Source organism: Falco cherrug, chromosome 20, assembly GCF_023634085.1.
Source record: "Falco cherrug isolate bFalChe1 chromosome 20, bFalChe1.pri, whole genome shotgun sequence".
Classification (NCBI taxonomy): domain Eukaryota; kingdom Metazoa; phylum Chordata; class Aves; order Falconiformes; family Falconidae; genus Falco; species Falco cherrug.
The window spans coordinates 2,929,001-2,948,985 of record NC_073716.1 but is presented as its reverse complement, the minus strand read 5'-3'; the positions used below and the strand labels follow the sequence as shown (position 1 = coordinate 2,948,985).

Here is a 19,985-nt window from a genome sequence, read left to right as displayed (position 1 = left end):
CTCCGGCTCCTCCCACGGCGTGACGGAGCAGGGCAGGGCGTGGGTGATTGGCTCTGCCGCGTAACCCCGCCGGGCGTAGCTGGTCGGAGAGCGCAGGAGCAGCCGCGGCGCATTGTGGGAGCTGCGGCGCGGGACCGGAAGTGCGTGTCTGCTGGCGCCGCGCCGCGCCCGCGCTTCCGCGCTCTCCGGCTCTGTTTATTGTTGTGATCCCACAGTGTTTGGGTCCGCCCCCGCCGACCAATCAGGGCGGGAAGAAGGATGAATGGCAGGCGCGGCCGCCAGTAGTGCCGCGCGGAGCGCACGGGGCTGGCCGCGCTCGGGCCGCCATGTTAGGATCGTCGGGCCTCCTGACAGGGCTGCCGTGGGCCGCTCGGGAGCGCGGCATGGAGCCGCAGGTGAACCTGCGTGTCAACTGCCGTGGGGAGACCCAGAGCTTCCTGGTGTCCGACTCGGCGCACACGACGTGGGCGGATGTGGAGGCCATGGTGAGCGCGGCCCGCCCCGCCGTGCCCGGCCGCGGGGGCCCTCGCTGGGGCGCCGGGAGCGTCAGCGCCGGTCCCAGGGCCCAAGCAGCGTCTCTCTCGCCTGCGAAAGCCGTGTCAGCCATTGTGCAGGCTGTTAGAGCCAGCGTTGTGTGCTGCTGCGGTCTCAGGTTTTCTGTTAGTCTTGACAGTAACTTTTATTGTTGTTATTTCCTTAGAGTGGTGTGGAAAGACTGGTTTGGGTACAGCTGCTTGTGGGACGCTTGTTCTGCGTGAGCAGGTGGCCTTAGCTGCGTGCTTTGCTCTTGCCAACAGTTACAGATAGTTGGTTTTACTACTGTAGCCCTATAAAGTGCCCTCTGTGTCTCTTATCTTCCATCATTTTACCCCTTAAAGTAGATATAGTGAAGTAATACTCTGCTGTTGCTTGTAGACCATTTTCCTGAAGATTTGGCTTTACTCTCTGGGTTTCTGGACCACCAGTACGTTTTTGGTTTCTTGCCTCCTGGTGCCTTGTGTGTGCTAGTTTAGATATAACTGGTTTTGTCCGTGAGCCAGTCGCTTATGAAGGTCTGTACGTCATGCCCATGGTACACTGAAGAGGTTTTGTTTGGATGTTTATTTCCAGTTAGTGCAAATTCCTGTATTGGCTGAGGTTCAAATTTTGTAGTAAGGATTCCCTTGTTTAAGATAAGCCGCGGTGGTGGTGATGATGATTATGTAGCAGCTGTTCTGGCTTTTTTTTTTAATCCAACTCCACGTTGTATCTTAGGAGATCTTGCCAATATTTTATTTTCTCTTTTAGTTCTTATTGTAGCTGAGTGTACTTTGTAGGAGGTTATTGCATTGTGAGTTATTCAGATGCAAAGTTTGAACTGCATCATCTTCAGTCATTGCATTTCAGTCTTCTAGAAGAGGCGCTACTTCAGGCTTAAAATACTTTGGGGCAAGTAGACCCTGCGGGAATGTCTGAACTAGTCAAAATCCTACTTATATCAAAGCTGGAAGCAGATTGATGTGTATGCGCGGTGTTGCCCTTAATTAGTCGCAGAGAGTGTGTTTGTTCAAGGTGTGGTGTTCTATTACCATAATGTTTCTCTGACCAAGGTAGTACCACCGGTGTTTCTGCACTATACTGTGTGAGTTACTACCTCAAGTTAGCGTCAGTTAAACTGTGTCTTGCCTATGTTTTAATGTCTTATTAAATCTGTGTGGTGTTTATCAGGGATAACCTGATCTCTGGTTCTAGCCTGAATTTTAGGGTAACGGTGTGGGGTATAGGTGATGTAGATACAGACCACAGTTTTTTGACAAGCTGAGTTGATTCTCTCGCTGCGCTCCCAAAATTAATTTGGGGTATATCACCAGAAGACCCAGCCTGTAGCACGTTCATTGCAGAATGTGTGTAGCTATATCAGTGTGCTCTTGTGGTGCCATGGAAGTCCCAGCTGTCTGCTGTCTTCTAAGGCTGCTGGTGTTCTTCTCTTAGGTCCCGGCTAGGAGAATGTGTCTTGGATATATCAGTTTTTCAGAGTCTCTGTTGAGAAAAATACAGCTTGTGTAAGTAAATGATGCAAAAACGCATGTGAGCCTCAAAGACTGTTACTCAACGTAGGGAAATAATCGCTTTCACTTACGGTTTGTTTAATGCTCTTCATTCTGTTCTCCCAATGCAAGATACAAAATAGCTGCTCAGCTGTATTCTCTTAATTCCGATCTCTGTAATGGATTTTTATGTTGATGTACAGTGCATCAGCCAGTGGGTGTTAGAATGAGATACTGCACTCTTTTTAGTACTTAAATTAATCCTAGTTGCTCAAAACACAAATAGGTTTGTGGAAAAAAGGCTGAGCACCTGTGTGAGCTGTTCCTGGTTGTTTCTTTAATGTAAAAGTTAGCATCTAGTCATTGTTGGCTTTAGCCTTTGTATAGTGCAGTGTTTACCATGACTGAGTTCATTAACCCTGAGTTAATAGTCCTCTTATAATGGAAAGGTTATTATTATTTAGTTTGGGGTAAACATTAACTAGGGAAGGTGAGACATGAAAGAAAAGATTTTTTTCAGTCTAGAAAGTTAGTAAATGTTGGAGACAAGGCACTGGGGAGAGTTGTTCAACTCCAGAAGAATGGATTTTGTAAAACAGTGTTTATTTCAACTGAGAAACTGAAGGGAGGGGTGGAAGGGTTAAAACATTTTTCCCTATTAATGATCAGGATTAATTGAAAACATCTGTAGTCCTGCCTCATTGTGGTTTTGTGTCCTTTTTTTTTTCTTTACAGGTTAAAGTTTCATTTGACCTGGACAACATTCAGATCAAATATATTGATGAAGATAATGATGAGGTAAAATACCTGCTACCCCACCCTTCCAACAGCTCTACCAAAGTGACTGGTGTGAACCTTTCTGCTTCTTGATAATATGTAATGGGTCCTTCAGGTGTGTCTATTATGCAGATCAGAGGTGATTTTTTTTCCCCCTTTGATAAGAAAATAGCCATTAGTCTCGTGGTTTCACTCTTAATGTAGCATATTTAGTTTAAAATGTTTTTTTAGAAGCTACTGCCTTTCTTTTTCCCACACCGCAGAAACAGCCAGTGGTTCTGTGTGCTCTGGGGGAAGCATGCTTCAGTTAAGGGACTTTTTTATTTTTCATAAGAATAAGGTAGTTGTTACAGTTTGTGTTTGCAGCCATGGTAAACCCTTGTCTCTTCAATCTACACTCCTTCCTCGGAAAAATGTAGGTCCCCTGTCATTAGCATGTGTTTAGTTCAGTGATCTGGTCTGCTCAAATCCTCTGCTTGTTTTATGTAAATGCTATAATCTCCAAGCAGATTACTGACTCAGAAAACAAATTGGTGTATACTTCTAGTTGTCCTTGTTGAGTAACTTCCTGCTTGGCATAAACTCATCCTTTCATATTCTATTTATCTAGAGATTTAGAGTAGAATGTAGCTCTCAGATGGAATGTAGTTTTTGCAAGCTCTGTGTTCCACTACTTGGTTTGTAGCTCTACTAAATTGCAGAGACGGGGCTCTTTTTTAAATTATTTTTTTTCCCCCCAAGGGGACATGTCAGGATGTTTCCAGCCACATTTTGGGAGATTTGTTTTCCAGCCTGTATCTATATAAATACCTAGGTGCATCTTTTAAAGATCCTTTTTGAATGCTAACAGAATGAACATCATTCAGGATTGTGCAAAGCTGTAGTGATTAAATAGCTGCTTGTATTAGTAAATTCTGTGTGCAAAATTGATAAATGAGCATTTGTAGAAGTTAGGCTTGGCTTGTGTTTAAATTGTAGGACACTGAACCGTTAGTTTGTTGGGTGTTACAAGCAACTGGTTCCAACCTCTTTGTACTTGTGTAGCAAACCCAGTGGTACTGGTGCCAGCTTCCTTCCAGCAGATGAGACCACACTTAGTCTGGATGCTGACAGGTGCTAGAGACCTTGCTTATTGTGCAAATCTAGTAAAGAACATGGTCTACTCCAGAGCACCACAGCATTGATTAATGATTAAAAGCAGGAGCAATAAGAAATATTTGAAGGAGTGGTATTTTGGAAACTGAATAACAGTGTGTGTATTCTGAAAGTGTGCTTATTTGAAGAGATTGTAAGAGAATTGCAAAAACGTATCAGTAGCTATAACTCACTGTTTTTTCTCTTTGCAGGTGTCTGTGAATAGCAAAGGTGAGTTGCTGCTTTATTGAAGTAAAATCAGTAAACAGACCGTAACTGTTGTTCATGTTTTTGGAGAAGAGTTGAGAATGCTTGATTTTTGGATTTTACGTATGATTTGGCATCAAATTCCTCCCAAAGGAATGAGTCTTTGATCCACGAAGTGGATCAAATTGGAAATGACTAAATTAATGGAATGTTAAGTCTCTAGGCTGTGAACACGTTTGCTTATTGGCATACATGTGACTACTTTTTTCAGTAGCTGTATATTAAAAGAATTTACAGATGGTATGGGAGACACTTCTTGACGTAAGGGTCCCTGAATAGTGTGTTCTAAACTTAAATCTTTTGTTTGATAGTGGAAAAATCACATTTCTTTCCCTTTTTCTTTAGAGGAATATGAAGAAGCTCTGAAGGTAAATGCTCTCTGACTTTTCCCTGATAAGTTCATCCTTCTCCAATTCAGATTGGTGTAGCTGAGAAAAAAACAGCATTACCTGGTCCGTGGCAATAAAATAGTTCAGTTTTCTGGCTTTGTACACTAGCTTGAATGTTTTCCTACGATTTTTTTCCATCCAGTCTAAACTTGATTTGTATAAATTAGTTGATTAGGCACTTGTGATTCAGGGCCCTGAGCAGCCAGTTCATCAGTTAATTGACTGGCTATCTCAAACGCTTAAACAGTAATCCCATGTTTGGAGGTACTGGGCTGTCATGGGATCTAAAGGGATCCTTTTAAAAGTCTTGCCACGTTGACTCTATTGCCAGAGAGTACATCATTAAAGCTTTAATTGATATCAATGCTTAGTTACACTTGGACAAAATAAGAATTGTATTCCTTTAAATTTTGGTTGTACAATATTACTGCTTTCAGAACTTTTGGCTCGTGGTTTGAATGTTAAATCTGGTAATGATCGTAAATTCAAATTGACTGTAAGTTCCCGGACAGAATCTGTATTGTTTACTGGCTAATACAAGCAGCTTTTATTGTAGACTGAAAAATTCCTGTAGAATATCTACATAATTATCCTTTTGCTTATAATAAACTTTTTAATAAGCATATTAGTAACCTTTATAAGCATATAAAGTAACCTTTAAGAAAGGCAGAATAAAATATCAGCTGAATATACCTTGGCATTTCACTCAGTTTTTCTTTTTGTGTTAGTCTTTTCCCAGCCTCTCCAATGTAGTGTAGTTCTGTATTTTTACAGGATTTTGTATGTTAGTTGTAAGTGGACTAAACATGGTGTATGTATGTAATGTTTATTCAGATTGCAGTTAAACAAGGAAATCAACTTCAGATGAATGTGTATGAAGACAACTCTTCTCTGAAAGAAGCCTCGTATTGTTCTTTGCATCCACATGAAAAAACTGTGTCAGGAAAGATGACACTTGATAAAGATGAGAAGAAACCTCTTTTGCACTACTCTGTGCTAGCTGAGGGGTTAGAGGAAGATTTAAAAAATGAGACGGAGCTGACAATTCAGGTAGGATGTAGAGCTGGAATATATATTCATTAAAACAAAGAATTTATAAGTGTAATTCACTTTATAGACTGTCATTTTAACCCATACAGAAAAACTCTGACTTCAGAAGTTGGTTTTCATTTTCAGCTACCTGCACCCATTGAAGCTCGCAAAATTGTTTGAATGTCTTCAAGAGGATATTTTGATGCTGCATTTAGAAATACAGATTCTTTCATGTTGACCACTCTTAAGTATTTTAATAAACAAAGTAATTGGCCTCCTGAAGCCCTGACTGTCATCTAGTAGCATCTGGTTGTCCTGATTTCTTTAGCATTGATGTGTAATTACACTCAAATGCTAATAAGGCAGAAATCTTTCAGGAAAATGTCAGTGGCTTCCTTGTGTTGCTTTTCTACTGCAACTTTTCTGAAGTACTTAATCTTTTTTTGTAAGGATTCTTGAGAGCTGTTTGAAAGGGGGTTAACTTGCTGTATTGAAGTTTTTTTGCAGCTTTGCATACTTAAGGTTTGTGACTCATTTTTATGGTGTGTGTGTTTCGCGTTTTTTTTTCCTCAGGAAAAGTTAAATCACACTAGAACTGGAAGAACAAATGAAAATCCTCCAGAATGGTTCACTAGCTACTTGGAAACAGTAAGTGTATTTTCTTCTGAACTTTTGAATTCTGAAGGGAGGCTGTGGATAGAAAAGATACCTGTGATGCCTAATTCTGTACATCTGATCACTCTTGCTCTTAGTACTTGTGAGATCTTGTGAGGATCTTAAAAGGGCATTTAGGCATTTGTGGTGGTAAATGGAAACTAGGTGTCTGACTATGGCTGTACAGTATAGGTGTTACCTTAAAAAAAAAAAACGTGGATTGTTTGGTTTGTGCACCTGACTAGCTTGAGTGTAGTTTTAAGTAGCTCCCATGGTAGAATCCTTGTTGCACTCCAGATAGTCATAGGAAATTCAGGGCACAGCATGAAAGAGCGTGAAATACGGTGTTGCTGTTGGAGACTCTTGTTTGACCAGTTTCAGGAGGGTAATACTTAAGGTTTCCTGAGATTTGAAGCACAGCATTTGATGACCTTGCTTTTCTTGATTGTTCAGTTTAAGAAAATTCTTTCAGGAGATCCTTGAGTATAACATACAGGTTAATAAAATGTGGTTGTTAACTTGTTTTTAACAGCTAATAAACATCACCTAAGAAGCAGTTAAGATGCAAATGCTAAGAATTAATTAGCTAGTGAGTTCTTGAAACTAAAAGGTACAATGTACAGGAGTGTATGCATTTGTTTTTAAGTTGTTGGGTGGTTTTTTTCTAGAATCTCCCTTCCTTTGCCACCTCTTTATACAAACAAAAGATACGGGAACTTAATGGTTGTATTTAAAATATCCTTGGTGAACAAAATCAGGACTTAATGATAGGGACTCCACAGGGGTGTGTTTGGAGTTGTGTTAATTAGTTTCCTTCCCTTTGTGTAAGATTAGGGAAGAAGAACCTTAATATTGTAAGCATGAGTATACGATTTTTAATTTGCCTTGTTAAAGCAATGGGCTTGTATTTTGTAAAATACAAATCCTTTGAGGAATGTGACAGTTGTTTAATTTCATCTGGAATGTGCTGGGGGGATGGGAAGTGGATGCTGAACTGCTTTTGTGACTTACAGATTGGGAGACTTGAGACGGTGTAATCCAATTTTGTTTTGCTGCATAGGTGAGTCTCGTCCATGACTACTTTATTTTTTTTTGGTTTTTTTTTCCAGTTCAGGGAACAAGTAGTTAAGGAAACTGTTGAGAAACTGGAGCAAAAGCTGTATGCGAAGCTTGTTCATCACAATCAGCCTCCAGATATTTCTGAGAGCTCTATTGCAGCAGCACCTGCAACTTCAGAGAGCCAGTTGGGGAATGGCAACCAGTGTGACTGGCTGATCTCCTGCTGCAACTGCCAGGCCCGAATTGTTGGAGTTCGCTACCAGTGCAGGTAGAATATGAGGGGTGGGAGTGTGGGAAACCTAAGATGTAGGGTACATGAGTGAGTCTGAGCAACTGTCTTGGTGTTGCAGACCTCTAATCAGCAGCATGCCGTACGTTTCAGAACATCTAGTGTGTCTCACAAACAGCTTATGTTCTCTGCTGTGGTGGCTAGACCTTATCTGCATAAGAGCAACGTTAATGCTATTTTGAGAAAACATGATTGTTAAAGTGAGAGAACTTGGTAACACTTGCTTTATTCTTAAACGCTCTTTACCTTTTTTCCATATAACATGCAGTAAAGGAAAATGTTTTGTTCAGTTAACTAAACAAAAAAAAGCGAAATATATAATCACCAGTTTATAGTAGTCCTTCATTTAGTTCCGACAGTCAATGAAACTACAGCAGGTCATGCCTTTTTTTAATGATCTCGCTACTGTCAGTTTAATAATAGGAAATAAGTTCTGATGAGTGTCTTAGGTGTCAAATGTGAGTGTTTTATTTGAATGAGGCAATTGCTGTAAAGCTAAGTATTTTAGGACTAAGCAGCAGCAGTGGATGTTTGTTTTTCTTGCTGTCAGGAGATGACAGTCTGTTTTTTACTAGTCCTGTTCCTGCAGGACCAATCTGCTTTGCTTCCCTGAATACTTCAGTTTACTTATCCTCTGTATTTTCATAAGTATGATGCTGTCTCTGGCATTGGAATTCGGTATGCTTTATCCTTTATAGCAACAATTGTTAATCACTTGGGCTAAAGGAAGCATCTGTTTCTTTCAATGTGTACTCAAGAAGGAAGTAGGAACTGTGCTGGCGGTTTTGCCAAGAAAGATACTGATCTAGATATTCCAGATGGCTGCAAATATTGATGTATAAGTGAGAGAACCAGCTTCTCTTTCGCTCGGGCACTGCTTACAATGGTAGGATGGTACAGGGCTGTTTATCTGCAGAAATGTAAGGATTAATTATCCTTCCGTGTCTTTTTCTACTGCACTGATTCTTTGCCTTTTGGTACCCTTCTGCCTTTTCTTCTGTACAGCCTTTGTCCAGCCTACAGTATCTGTGAACAGTGTGAAGCAGGAACATATGCACATGATCCTAATCATGTTTTGTTAAAGCTGAGAAGACCCGTGCTGTGTATTGCTGAGAATTACAGCCTTGCTGAGTGCTCACCTCGCCTGCCTGCTACTCTGGAGCAAGTTAGGTAAATGGTGGCACCTGTCAGTACCTGACAAGATGATCCTGAAAGCAAAGTGGAAACACCTGTATTGGGGTTGATGTTCAGCTTTTATGTTAGATTTAAGATGACAAGAAATGGAAATGGTACTGAAACTTCATTGTGAGTAGCTAAAAGTAGCTATATACTTCTGAGTGGCCTAAGTCAGAACTCTTAGTGTTTTTAATAACGAAGTACAAAAGACAAATCTCATGTCATAGCTGGGTAGCAAACTTTGAGAGCTTGCTTTTTTTTGAGAGTATACTCTAATCTGCCTTTAAGTTTGCTTTTTCACCAGGGCCACTCAAAATATCTTCACAAGGAACTATGAAGATGTTCTTTTAAAAAAAATTTAAAATTTTAAAATACAACATAGAAGTATGAGACATTTCCTTAGTGTTCCCTTTGAGACTAAGACTGTGCTGGCTAAAGCTAAATTCTAATCAATTTAATGTATCGTAACAGAGTGTCTTATTCTTTTTGCAGGCTTCAGAAACAGATGGACAAAAGATTTCTGAAGGCAGAAAAGCAAAGATTACGAGCGGAGAAGAAACAGCGAAAGGCAGAGGTCCGAGAGCTCAAAAAGCAGCTAAAATTGCACAGGAAAATTCATCTGTGGAACTCGGTCCATGTATTGGAAACTAGTGGCTCACCTACTGTGAAATCTGAGAGCCTCCAACCTAATACCTTCCTGTAAGAGATGATGTTAGCAGAGCATTTCTTAGTTGTGCTGTCTGATCTTTCATGATGAGACCAAGCTAAAGTGTAACTAGAGGAAGGTTATGAAATTATTCATTTAAAGTATTATTTGTTGTTGGACCTTGAGAGAGTTCTGTCTAAATGCAGTTTGCAAGGTCGGGTCTTCTACTGTTTTCAGCTGGGAGGAGAGTAGGAGAAGAAAAAAAGTAGCTGATGGCTATTACCAGAAACAACGATTTAGGTAGATTTGGGAGGAAGGTGAATGCCTAGGATTACGGATATATGCATGCATGCGCCTACAGTGTGAATTAATATTACTGCTACTTTTAAAAAGTCTGCATCTTCCTGCTAAATTAAATGTGTCTACATAAAGTCAAGTACATTCTGTGTCCTATGTTCGGTGCTTTTTTTTTCTTTTTATGTGATCTTAGGCTGAGGCTCATGAAACGGCAGCCTTTGCAGGCAGACACTGCATTTTCCATTCGCACTGGTTTTATGAATGTACAGGTGTAAAACTTCTATAGTTCAGTTTTCTTTAATTCTTCCCTAATAATAAATATTTAGGGTATTTAAATGTCAAATTAACATTAATCAGTTACTTACATTTGTAGGGAGCTTGAGATAGCTATCTTTGCTTCCTTTTTAATGACCAGGCATATTACAGGAACAAACCCGATGCTAATTTAGTTACCAATTCTTCCTTTTAGATCTCTTAAAGTTGGCATGCGTGTTAGCTGTTTCACCAGTCCTCTTTGTGTGCTCAAATTAACAGTCAAGCTTTGGATTAAATCGATTTTTGAGCCCCTTTCAGGCAAAAACTGTGGTATCTTGTTGAAAAATGTCACTTTTAAGGCCAAAGAAGACACTAGCAATTAGGCTATAGTACAATCTTTTTTGATTCAACATCATAAAGATAATGACTTCATTCTCTAAGGGAATAGCATAGCCCACAGTGCTGTTAGACTAAATCAAGTGAAGAACAGTGAACTTTTCTCTGTTCAACCTGAGTTTTGTAATTATAATAATATTCTTCCAAATACGCAAATGTTGATTTGATGCGTTGTGTTCCTTGGGCAAACGAAAGCAAACTGCTATGTGGTGTTTAGACTTAAGATGAAAACAGTAGCTAAAACATTAGAAATTTGAAATATTTCTAGAGGTAGAAGAAGACACACTAAATGGCCTTCTCTGTTTTCAGCCAGTGAAATAGCAGCTGAATGACTTCCTCATTTTGGTGTTTTTTTGATACATTTTTTGTTTTTTACCTCCTTCCAATTCCAGGAGTCCTAGTCAACCCTTCCAAGCAATTGTCCCAACACTAAGTGCGGTATTTGTGGATGAGAATTTGCCAGATGGGACTCGCTTGCAACCAGGAACAAAGTTTATCAAACACTGGCGAATGAAAAATACTGGCAATGTGGAATGGAGCTCAGACACAAAGGTATCTTGCCTTTGCTATTACTTCTACACGCTAAAATAGTTCTGGAAGATAATACTTGTATGCATTAGGAATCTGAATTCTCTCTCAGAACCCATTTAGGATTTAATTTGGCCTGGTAATTCACAAGCTGGGAATTCCGGGGCAATAAGCTGTCTAGATAATCTTTACAACAAGATTAACATCACCCTACATGTCTTCCAGTGCTGTTTTAATGTCCCAGTTCATGCTTGTTTGCAACAGGTGTGTTGCTTTTCTGACTTCAAAAACCTTTCTTCTGTGACTATGTTCATGCAGAAAGATGGTCATATCTTCTTACTTTGTGGTGATAGTGACTAATGCGAGAATATTTACTAGCAGCCTCTCTTCTCCGTGCCTGCTATCTGCAAGGCCTTTCGGCAGAGGAACTTTTAAGTGCTCTTTACTGCCTGTAGTTTGCAGAGAAGCTTGCGAAGTTAACTTTTGCTTTTTTTCTGTTGTATGTTTCAGCTGAAACTTATGTGGGGAAATCTGACCTTGGCATCTGCTGAGAAAAAAGATGTGTTGGTGCCATCCCTTCCATCAGGACAAGTGGGAACTGTTTCGGTGGAGTTTGTGGCTCCTAATATAGAAGGAACTTACACCTCTCACTGGAGACTGTCACACAGAGGGGAACAGTTTGGGCCCAGGATCTGGTGCAGTATTGTTGTAGATCCCTCCTCAACTAATGACTATCTAGAAAGCAGTTGGAAGAATTCTGATTCCTGTCAGAAGGATAAAGCTTCCAGCACCAAACAGGCAAGTCACTCATCTGAGATTTTGGGCAGTTCTGAATTGCCTAGTAGAAGGAGCGATGTATATTGTTTGGTGCAATGACATCCCGAACTATATTAATTTCTAGAGGTTTCTTTGAGTTGCTTGCTTCTAGTTTTTATTTTTCAATAGAAAAAACCCACAACTTTTATTTCATTAGTAAGTCCTAAAACGGTCATTTTTTGGCAGGCATGGGATTAGTTATCAGTCTGTTGCCCCTATTTGTCAATTATTTTTTTTTAACTGAAACACTGCAGGATTTCTCCCTGTTCGATCTTGTCCTTTTGGCTCTAAAGTGAGTTGAATTAAATCTCTTTCAAGTTTCTTGTGTTATTATACCCAAAGTGCAGGCTTTACTTTTGATGGAATTGTTTATTTGCTGCCTGCCTAAGGGGCTTCTTGGATCTTACTTATTTGCTTTTGCAGGACGCTTCCTTAAAGACAGAAGCAGATGCTCAACTGATGGGTGAAATCATGGAGCAGGCTGAAATACCTCTGCCAACTATTCCTTTAAAGATCAAAAATCTGCCAAGTGAGAGAGAATTTTATATCCCATCTGTTGATCTCCTCACTGCACAGGTAAAGCGCTAAAATTCATGTAGAGATAAACCATATTGGGTTTGATATCTAGGTACATAGGCATCCATAAAAATAAAAAGCTTCTGAGCTCGAAAATAGCCACTATATTTTCAAGAAAAGTATGTTGCATTTTGTATAGCAGGCATATTTTCCTGAATTAGTATCAGGGACTGTCACTGTGGAAGGTATGTGCAGGACAGGCTAAGATTCTCAGAGTCACAGAGTTGGGTCTTTCTCTGGCCCCTAACAAGGAAGTACTTAGCTTACAAGTACTTGCAAGTACTTAGTACTTGCTGCCCTAATTTGTGTACCATGTTGTGTGATGTGGGTGTACATTATGGGAAAACTGCTCTGTCTGAGATCATGCTGAGTAACAAAGAGCGGGGGTTATTTGTAAGTTACTGGGATCTGATGCTGGGAAGTGCAGCACAGGATTAAATTTCAGGGTTTGTTGATAAAACTGCACGGTGGGTTTTTTCTGTAGGATTTGCTGTCCTTTGAGCTGTTGGACATCAATATTGTGCAGGAATTGGAGCGAGTGCCACACAACACTCCTGTTGGTAAGCTTCTCATATCCTCTGTGCTGTCTCTAGCAGACAGTTATCCTTTGTGTTTTTTCAGTTTTGGCTTCTTTTCAGCTTCACATTCCCAAGACCATATGATTCCAGACATTTGAAGAAGGCTGCCGTTTTCTTTGCCAGACATTTGAAGAAGGCTGCCGTTTTCTTTGCTCAACCAGTGCCAGTGTAATGCAAAGCTAGTTGTTTATTTCACCAAATTGTCTTATAAGATAACTGGGTTTCTTCAGTCTTGGAAGAATATCCCTTAAAAAAGATGAACTTCTCAAGGTTGCCTCCTGGAGGAGGAAAGGTTCCTACTCCCTTAGTGTCTACAATCCTTGCTACCTTTGTTTTTCAGACATGACTCCATGTATGTCCCCTTTGCCACATGATAGCCCCTTGCTGGAGAAACCTGGCTTAGGTCAGATAGAGGAGGAGAACGAGGGGAGTGGATTTAAACCGGTGCCTGGTAAGCACTAGTTGTGAGGAGCTTGGGGGTGAGGGGAGGAGAATATTGTCATTTCTGTGCAGTCAGCAGACTTGGTGTCTAAAAAGCATTCTAGCCTCCTGTGTTTCCCTTCTGTGGAAAAACAGTTGTTTGGCCCATAAACCTGTAGTCTGATGCTGCTTTCTGATTGTAGAGGTGGGAGCATAATATATGTAGAACTCAGAAGTACAAATGCTCTCTTGATTTGTCCAGCCACTAGAATTGTTGGGAGAATTCACAATTTGCCCTTTATAGACTAGATTATACTCGGACAGTCAATGCCTCAAGCGTGGCCCCCATACTTTTAAACTATTTTCACATTCAACTTGAACTGAATTAAAAAATCTTTCAATTTTTAAAAAGAATTAACACACAGAGTCAACGTTAGCCTTGGCTAGCCTAAAAAATTCTTCTTATACTTACATTTCCTTGTTGCAGTGTTAAAATAATCTGTTACATCTCCCTTTCAAAGGAATGACGGAAGCCTGCTTTCCTGCAGATAGTTGTATAGTGAAAGTGAAAGCTGAACATCCATGTAACCAGGAAGAAGGGGAAGAAGATATGAGTGGGACGCAGTTTGTCTGTGAAACTGTAATTCGCTCTCTGACCCTGGATGCTGCACCTGACCATAAGCCCCCACAGAAGAAGAAAATCCTCCAGAGTAAGTACTGTCTTTAGCTTTGCGGTCAGACATTGGCCACAATTTGCTCTGTGCTGCAGGTGGCAATACCCCTTTAATTTGTTTTTCCTGATCGTTTTATTAGGCTCTTTACAAACATTGCAAGACACCTTCAGCTGCAACATGACAAATAAGGAATCTCCTAGGACAAAATCTAATTCCACTTTCAAAAAGGAAACAAAGATTCATCAGTCAGAGGCAATGGCAGAAAATAACCGTGGTAAGTAAAACAGGTTTGAATTTAAGATAAAGCTGCAATAAGGGCTAAAAAAAATAAAATGCTGGTGTAAAAAGGTCTGACGTGGTTCTAAGAAATTGATTCTCATTAGATCAAGAGAATCATATCAGAAAATTAGTGTAAATACTCTGAAAAATCAGCTAGTTTAACAGTTGCTTTAAAAGAAAAAAGTGAAATTGAGACATAAAGGTTCTAATCTTTATTCAAGATTGGTATTCAATTCAAAAAGGGTATTCAGGTAAGTGTTCATGTGTTAAGTGTGGCTGGTGCTTCCATATTTTGTATGTGTAGCTTGAAGTCAGTGCTTTGAACTGTAATGCAAACTGTAATTGAACTGATGCGTGTAATTTAGGAGCTGAAAACCTGTTGTTCAAGTTCTCAGTGTAGCTCTTCCTGTTTTCGTTATAAGCATTAATAGCAGCAGCCTATCTGCATAGACTTAACAGTAAGATCTATTACTTTTTCATGCTACACCCCCCACCCCCCAATAGACAAAGAAAATTACACCACTGCTATCGGGAGCAGAGGTTTAGGGCTATTTCTGAATAACTTGCCTCTTGTACCTGGGACAGTACTGTCTTTGCTGTTAACAGTTGTCCATTTTGTATGAATAATACTTCACTACCCTCCCCCCCCCCCCCCCCCTCATTAGGGGACCATCTCCTGTCTGATGAGAGAGCAAGCCCCTGCAGTGACACTGGCAATTCTGATGAAGAGGAAGATGATGATAAAGATGATGTTCAAAGTCAAGGCTCTTCTGCTTCATCAGAGGATTATATCATTATTCTCCCTGAGTGCTTTGACACCAGTCGTCCTTTAGGGGAGTCTATGTATAGTTCGGCTCTTTCTCAGCCCAGTTTGGAAAAGACAGGAGAATCTGAAACAGGAGCAGAAAATCCAGAAGGGGAGAGGCAGCCACAGATCCACAGCATCAACGATATTTTGACAACTTCACAAACACTGGCTGTAGTACCACTAACCCCAGAGGTTGTGGACACCTTACCACAGACACAAAGGTATGTGTCCCAGACGAGAGCAAAATGGTTGTTAGTGTTGCTGTAGAGTCTGCAGGGTGTTGTGCTTAAGTTCAAACAGAAATTGTTGCAACATAAGTGTTGTCTCATACTGGAGTGAACATCCTGAATCCTGCAACTTCTTTATAAAGCCTGTACTCACTTGATGAGGTGAGTGCAAAAGAGGGAAAGAAGGAAGCGTGTGAAGCATTTATTTTCTCTGTTGATCTTGACTTAGACTTGATGAAAGTAGTATAAGTAACTCTTTTGCCTTATGTTCTCAGGAATCTTGCATCTCATCAGAATCATATCTTCCAAGAACCAAACATACCGGCTTCAGAGAATATCTCTTCCACTCCCCATAATCAGACAAGAGAAGGTATTGACAGTACGTAATGAAGGGTGCATGCTATTGTTATTTCCTGTTCCTTATGCCTTGTATTGGATTTAGTGTCTTGTTACTCTTGAGGAGAGCAGAAATCTGCCAAGTAATATTGTGAGGGGTTTCTGAGTGTTGAAACTTATTATACAGAAGACTTGATTAAAGAAGTAATTGGATTTGTGGGTCAATTAAGAGCATGTATTCATTAGGGGTAGTGGGAGGATACTCGGAAGTATTTGTAGGCATCTGGAAAACTACCTTGCTCTGGAATTAATGATCTCTGTATTTAAGCTGTTACAGTCACTGGGAGTGCAGACAGCAGTTCACCTCATGTTAAACACTCGCTGACTAATCAGCCAAATGACTTCTGAAGTTTTTTGATTGTTTTGATTGCAGTGAGAATTCTGTATACCTAGTTTGTGTGGATAACTAAACTTGAAAGTACTAATTTTGGACTGTATCCTACTCCTTTCCATTTACATACGTGTTGCATCTCTTCAGCTTCTCATTAGTTGGACATGTTGACATGATATTTTTTCTTCCTCTTCCAGAACCCAGCGGTGAAGACAGTCGTGGACCAGGATCTTCTGAATTTCCAGCTAGTAAACAGAAGTGCTCGGAATACCCAAGGTAATGAAACTGAAGGCTGTAACTTCACAAATACTATTTTAAAATGAGAACTGCTAAATTAGGCACCTAGGAAAAAGCACTGGCTTACAGTTTTCATGTAGTCAGTAGTTTGGAGAAAGGCTTCCCTTCTTCAGGGAAACGTATGCTGAATTATATAATGCTATATCTTCATAAGATCTCAGTTTCTACTTAAACACAAATATAAAGGATGCAGAATTGACACGTGGAAGTATATGAAGAGCCCAAGCTGAATCCTTCTAAAATTCTGTGGTTTTTTCTTGGAAAAATCTCAGGATTTTTAAAATAGGGATTTTGTTAGTTTAGCTACTAAGTCAAACTCCTTAAGATACTAAGACTGGAGGACTAAGACAAAACATTGGGCAGAATATTAAGTGATTTAAGAATTGATAGAAGACAAACAGAATCTATTGTGTCACAGTGCACAACTTTCATGAATACTCTTTTGGGTGAGAATACTAAATTCTTCACAAAAGGCCACGTTATGAAAGTAAACTAATGTGCTTTAGCATAAACCCATTATTTAAGAGAAGGTTTCAAGTGAGAATGAATGAGCTTCCTGCATCCTTCCAATTCCTGGACAGCAATGATTCCTTTGGATCACAGGTGGTTCTCTCCAACCAGAACTAAACCTCAGGTGGCACATTAATAGGGACAGACTTGCATTTCATGTGAAACAAACACGTGGCTTTGCTGACCCTAAAATAATCCCTGACTTCTCTGCAGATACCCTCAAGGAAGCAGCATTGCAGGAGAACTAGTTAAGGGAGCTTTGTCCGTTGCTGCTTCTGCCTACAAAGCATTATTTGCTGGACCACCCGTCCTAGAACAGGTAAATGTCTGTCGTGTATGCTGTGTGAGTTTCACGGTGTCAACCTTAAGTTTATAAAGCATATACATATAGTTTTATCGCTATTCTCTATAGGACTTCTTGGAACAGTAAAACGTTAAGCTTCATTGCATCCATTTGAAGTATGCTGCTCCACCAGCAGATAGGGAAATCCATACCATGGGGATGGAAGCATGTGTCTCATAGTCATGTGAGACTGGTAATTCACCTTGGAAAGTGAGCATAAACAGCTGAATTGTGGGCAGAAGGGCCTCTGTGCCTTAATTACATCCCAGTATAATGCAGGACAAGTGCTTCAAATGGCAAAACCAAATTATCTTTTTATAGCTTACCTTACAATCTTTTGTTTTTGGCAGCCTGCAGCTGCAGAAGAGCGCACTGCCACTCTTCTGTCCAGTCTGTGTGAGATGGGGTTCTGCGACAGGCAGCTAAACCTGCGCCTGCTGAAGAAACACAACAATAACATGGTTCACGTGGTAACTGAATTGCTTCAGATCAGTAACAGCGACTGGTACAGCAGTAGATACTGAACCTTCCTGGTGGAGAAAGGAGTAGTCTTCGTTGGGTAAACTCTGGTTAAACACTACAACAGTAGCAGGCTGCTCCTCAGCTGCTTTCTGTTTGGAAGTGAGACTAAAACTTTGGCTTTTCTCTGAGCGTTTGACTTCTCTCTTTTTTTTTTTTTTTTTTTTTTTTTTTTTTTTTAATGGAAATGTCAAATAGTGCTTGTCACAGCATCTCATAAATTGGAGACCAGAAGAATTTCAACTGTTATTTGAACCTCGTAGTTAAATGAGTAGTGTTGAAGTCTCTAATTTCATGCTGAATCCTATTATCAGGGAATCCTGTAGAGTTACTTAAACTTCCACCCAAATGAAAACTTCCCCTTTTATTGTGTGTAAGAGGTTTGGGTTGTTGGTTTTTTTGGGTTTTTTTAGGCAGCTGGAAACTTGTTTTGTTGACTTATAACAAGCTTTGGAATAGGAACCAATGTAAGATGCTGCTGTAAGATGTAGTCTTGCCTAATTTACAAGAGATGCCCACAACTAGCAAGTTGTTTCTTCTGATATGAGTTAGTAATTGATTTGTCCAATGCATGATAGTAATGTAATAGATTTAAAACTTACAAATGATTCTTACAAGAAAAAGTTTGCTCATACATGAAAAAGTCTTGAACCATCAAACAACTTCTGAGAAGTCTGAAAGTGTAACCGCTGTTAAACTGATGAATATCAGGAAAGTGATTTTTTTCTTGTAGCAGAATGAAGCAGGAGAGTGAATTTACCAGCAGCAATTGAGTCACATCTAGTAATGATTGTGCAAAACATCTGCCTAATGGGAAAATATAGCCCACATACCATATTCTGTTAAAAATGGAGTGTAAGGGTAGGAAAGGCCTTTCTAAGAATCTCCACAGACTTTTTGTAAAAAAAAAAAAAAAAAAAAAAAAAAGTTAGATTTGACCACTGTTTTCAGTATAGTGTAAACCTCTTACTCTGTTAATACCACATAGAAGAATGGAGGAATGTGTAGAAACTCAGACCTGGAGTACAAACTCTGGTAATGTTTAGGAATGGAAAGAGTGCTTGAGGTAGGGATTGTGTGAGTTAATGCGTTTTTCAAACTATAATTTAACTTAAGCACTTTTAAGTGTACGTACAGTCTTTTGTGATGGTTCTAGCTGCTCCTGTGTTTCCATAGACACATCTGTAGGATTCATGTTTCTCACAAGATTTTGCTTCAGATGCCCGTATTTAATTTGGAAATCTAAGAATTCCCTTCTAAATGTGCTGAGAGAGATTTGATTCTGAAGAATCAGAAATGAACTACATACACTGCTGTGCAGTGGTGTATCCATAGATAACTCTTCAGAGTCCAGTCCCTCTGAAGGTGACGGCAGTGTTGGTTACGTTCTTACTTCCAAGCAAACTTTTTTCCTTGCTGCAGTAAGAGACCATTGATTCTAAAATATTTTCTAGTGCTGCTGCTTCGAACTAAGGTGTTCCTCTTTTGTCACAACGTTAGCTGAAGAAGTAGCAGTATTGTGACTGACCAGGTGATCAGTAGTAGTAATTTTTTTAAGAGACGTAATACACTTAGAGATAAGATACCATTCAAAGAATTAAAGAAAAAAAAATGTATCATACCATTTTTGTTTTAAACCTATTTTTATAGATTGTGGAAGATATACTCTTAAATGTTTATTTTGAAATACAGTAGAACTATTTTGCAGTGTTTCCCATCTCTCTGTACACCAGTACAGCTGTCTGCTGTGGACCAGATAAAGATCCTTCTGTAACTTGAAACTGCTGGTTTTTTCCCCACATTAACTTGTGTGTACTGTTTTGAGTACTTCTTGGCTTATGCCTCTCTGGAACAGGGAGGAGGAAAGGACGGTGAAGTGCAGTAGCTGGTGGAACTCTTAAGTGTAGTGTGGTTCCTGCGTTGATCTGGACCACCCAGCAGGACACATGTTCTTTCGGTGTGTACGTTCGTACGTAGCATGTTGATGAGTTCTATACACTAACGAAACACTAAAATGGAGGAAAGGACACTTCATTGCAGATTGAAATGTGAAGTGTGAAAAGCTGTTTTCTTTAGATTACTTTTTACTAGGGTTTAGATAATGTATGCTCAGGCTTAAGATAGATATATTTCTGTTGGCTTTGTATATTTTGTTAATGGATGCATGGTATAATTTATAATATATTCTATAGTGCAGACGTGACCTCTGTATCTTATTTAGGGCAAGCACTTTAAAGTCAACTGTGATTGGGGGGGGGGGGACGGGGGGCAGGGGCCGCCTTTTC

At 39.9% G+C, this 19,985-nt stretch overlaps 1 protein-coding gene across 6 annotated transcripts; it reads left to right on the top strand.

Annotated features, from left to right (window-relative positions):
- The first annotated feature begins 299 nt into the window (after nucleotides 1-299).
- NBR1 (NBR1 autophagy cargo receptor) lies at nucleotides 300-19,903 on the top strand. 6 transcript variants are annotated; one of them, XM_055697690.1, is made up of 21 exons: nucleotides 300-485; nucleotides 2,763-2,825; nucleotides 4,151-4,169; nucleotides 4,551-4,573; nucleotides 5,429-5,644; nucleotides 6,200-6,274; nucleotides 7,390-7,607; nucleotides 8,634-8,798; nucleotides 9,297-9,503; nucleotides 10,791-10,950; nucleotides 11,437-11,724; nucleotides 12,166-12,318; nucleotides 12,803-12,878; nucleotides 13,237-13,347; nucleotides 13,865-14,026; nucleotides 14,130-14,264; nucleotides 14,935-15,298; nucleotides 15,580-15,674; nucleotides 16,229-16,307; nucleotides 17,052-17,157; nucleotides 17,532-19,903. In XM_055697690.1, exons 1-21 carry the CDS (start codon nucleotides 327-329, stop codon nucleotides 17,703-17,705), a joined length of 3,048 nt encoding a protein of 1,015 aa, XP_055553665.1. In that variant the 5' UTR covers nucleotides 300-326; the 3' UTR covers nucleotides 17,706-19,903. The 6 variants fall into 6 exon arrangements, with proteins under 6 accessions (XP_055553665.1, XP_055553664.1, XP_055553663.1 ...); XM_055697689.1 differs by having other exon boundaries at nucleotides 15,580-15,683; XM_055697688.1 differs by having other exon boundaries at nucleotides 301-485; nucleotides 13,838-14,026.
- Nucleotides 19,904-19,985: the final 82 nt, after the last annotated feature.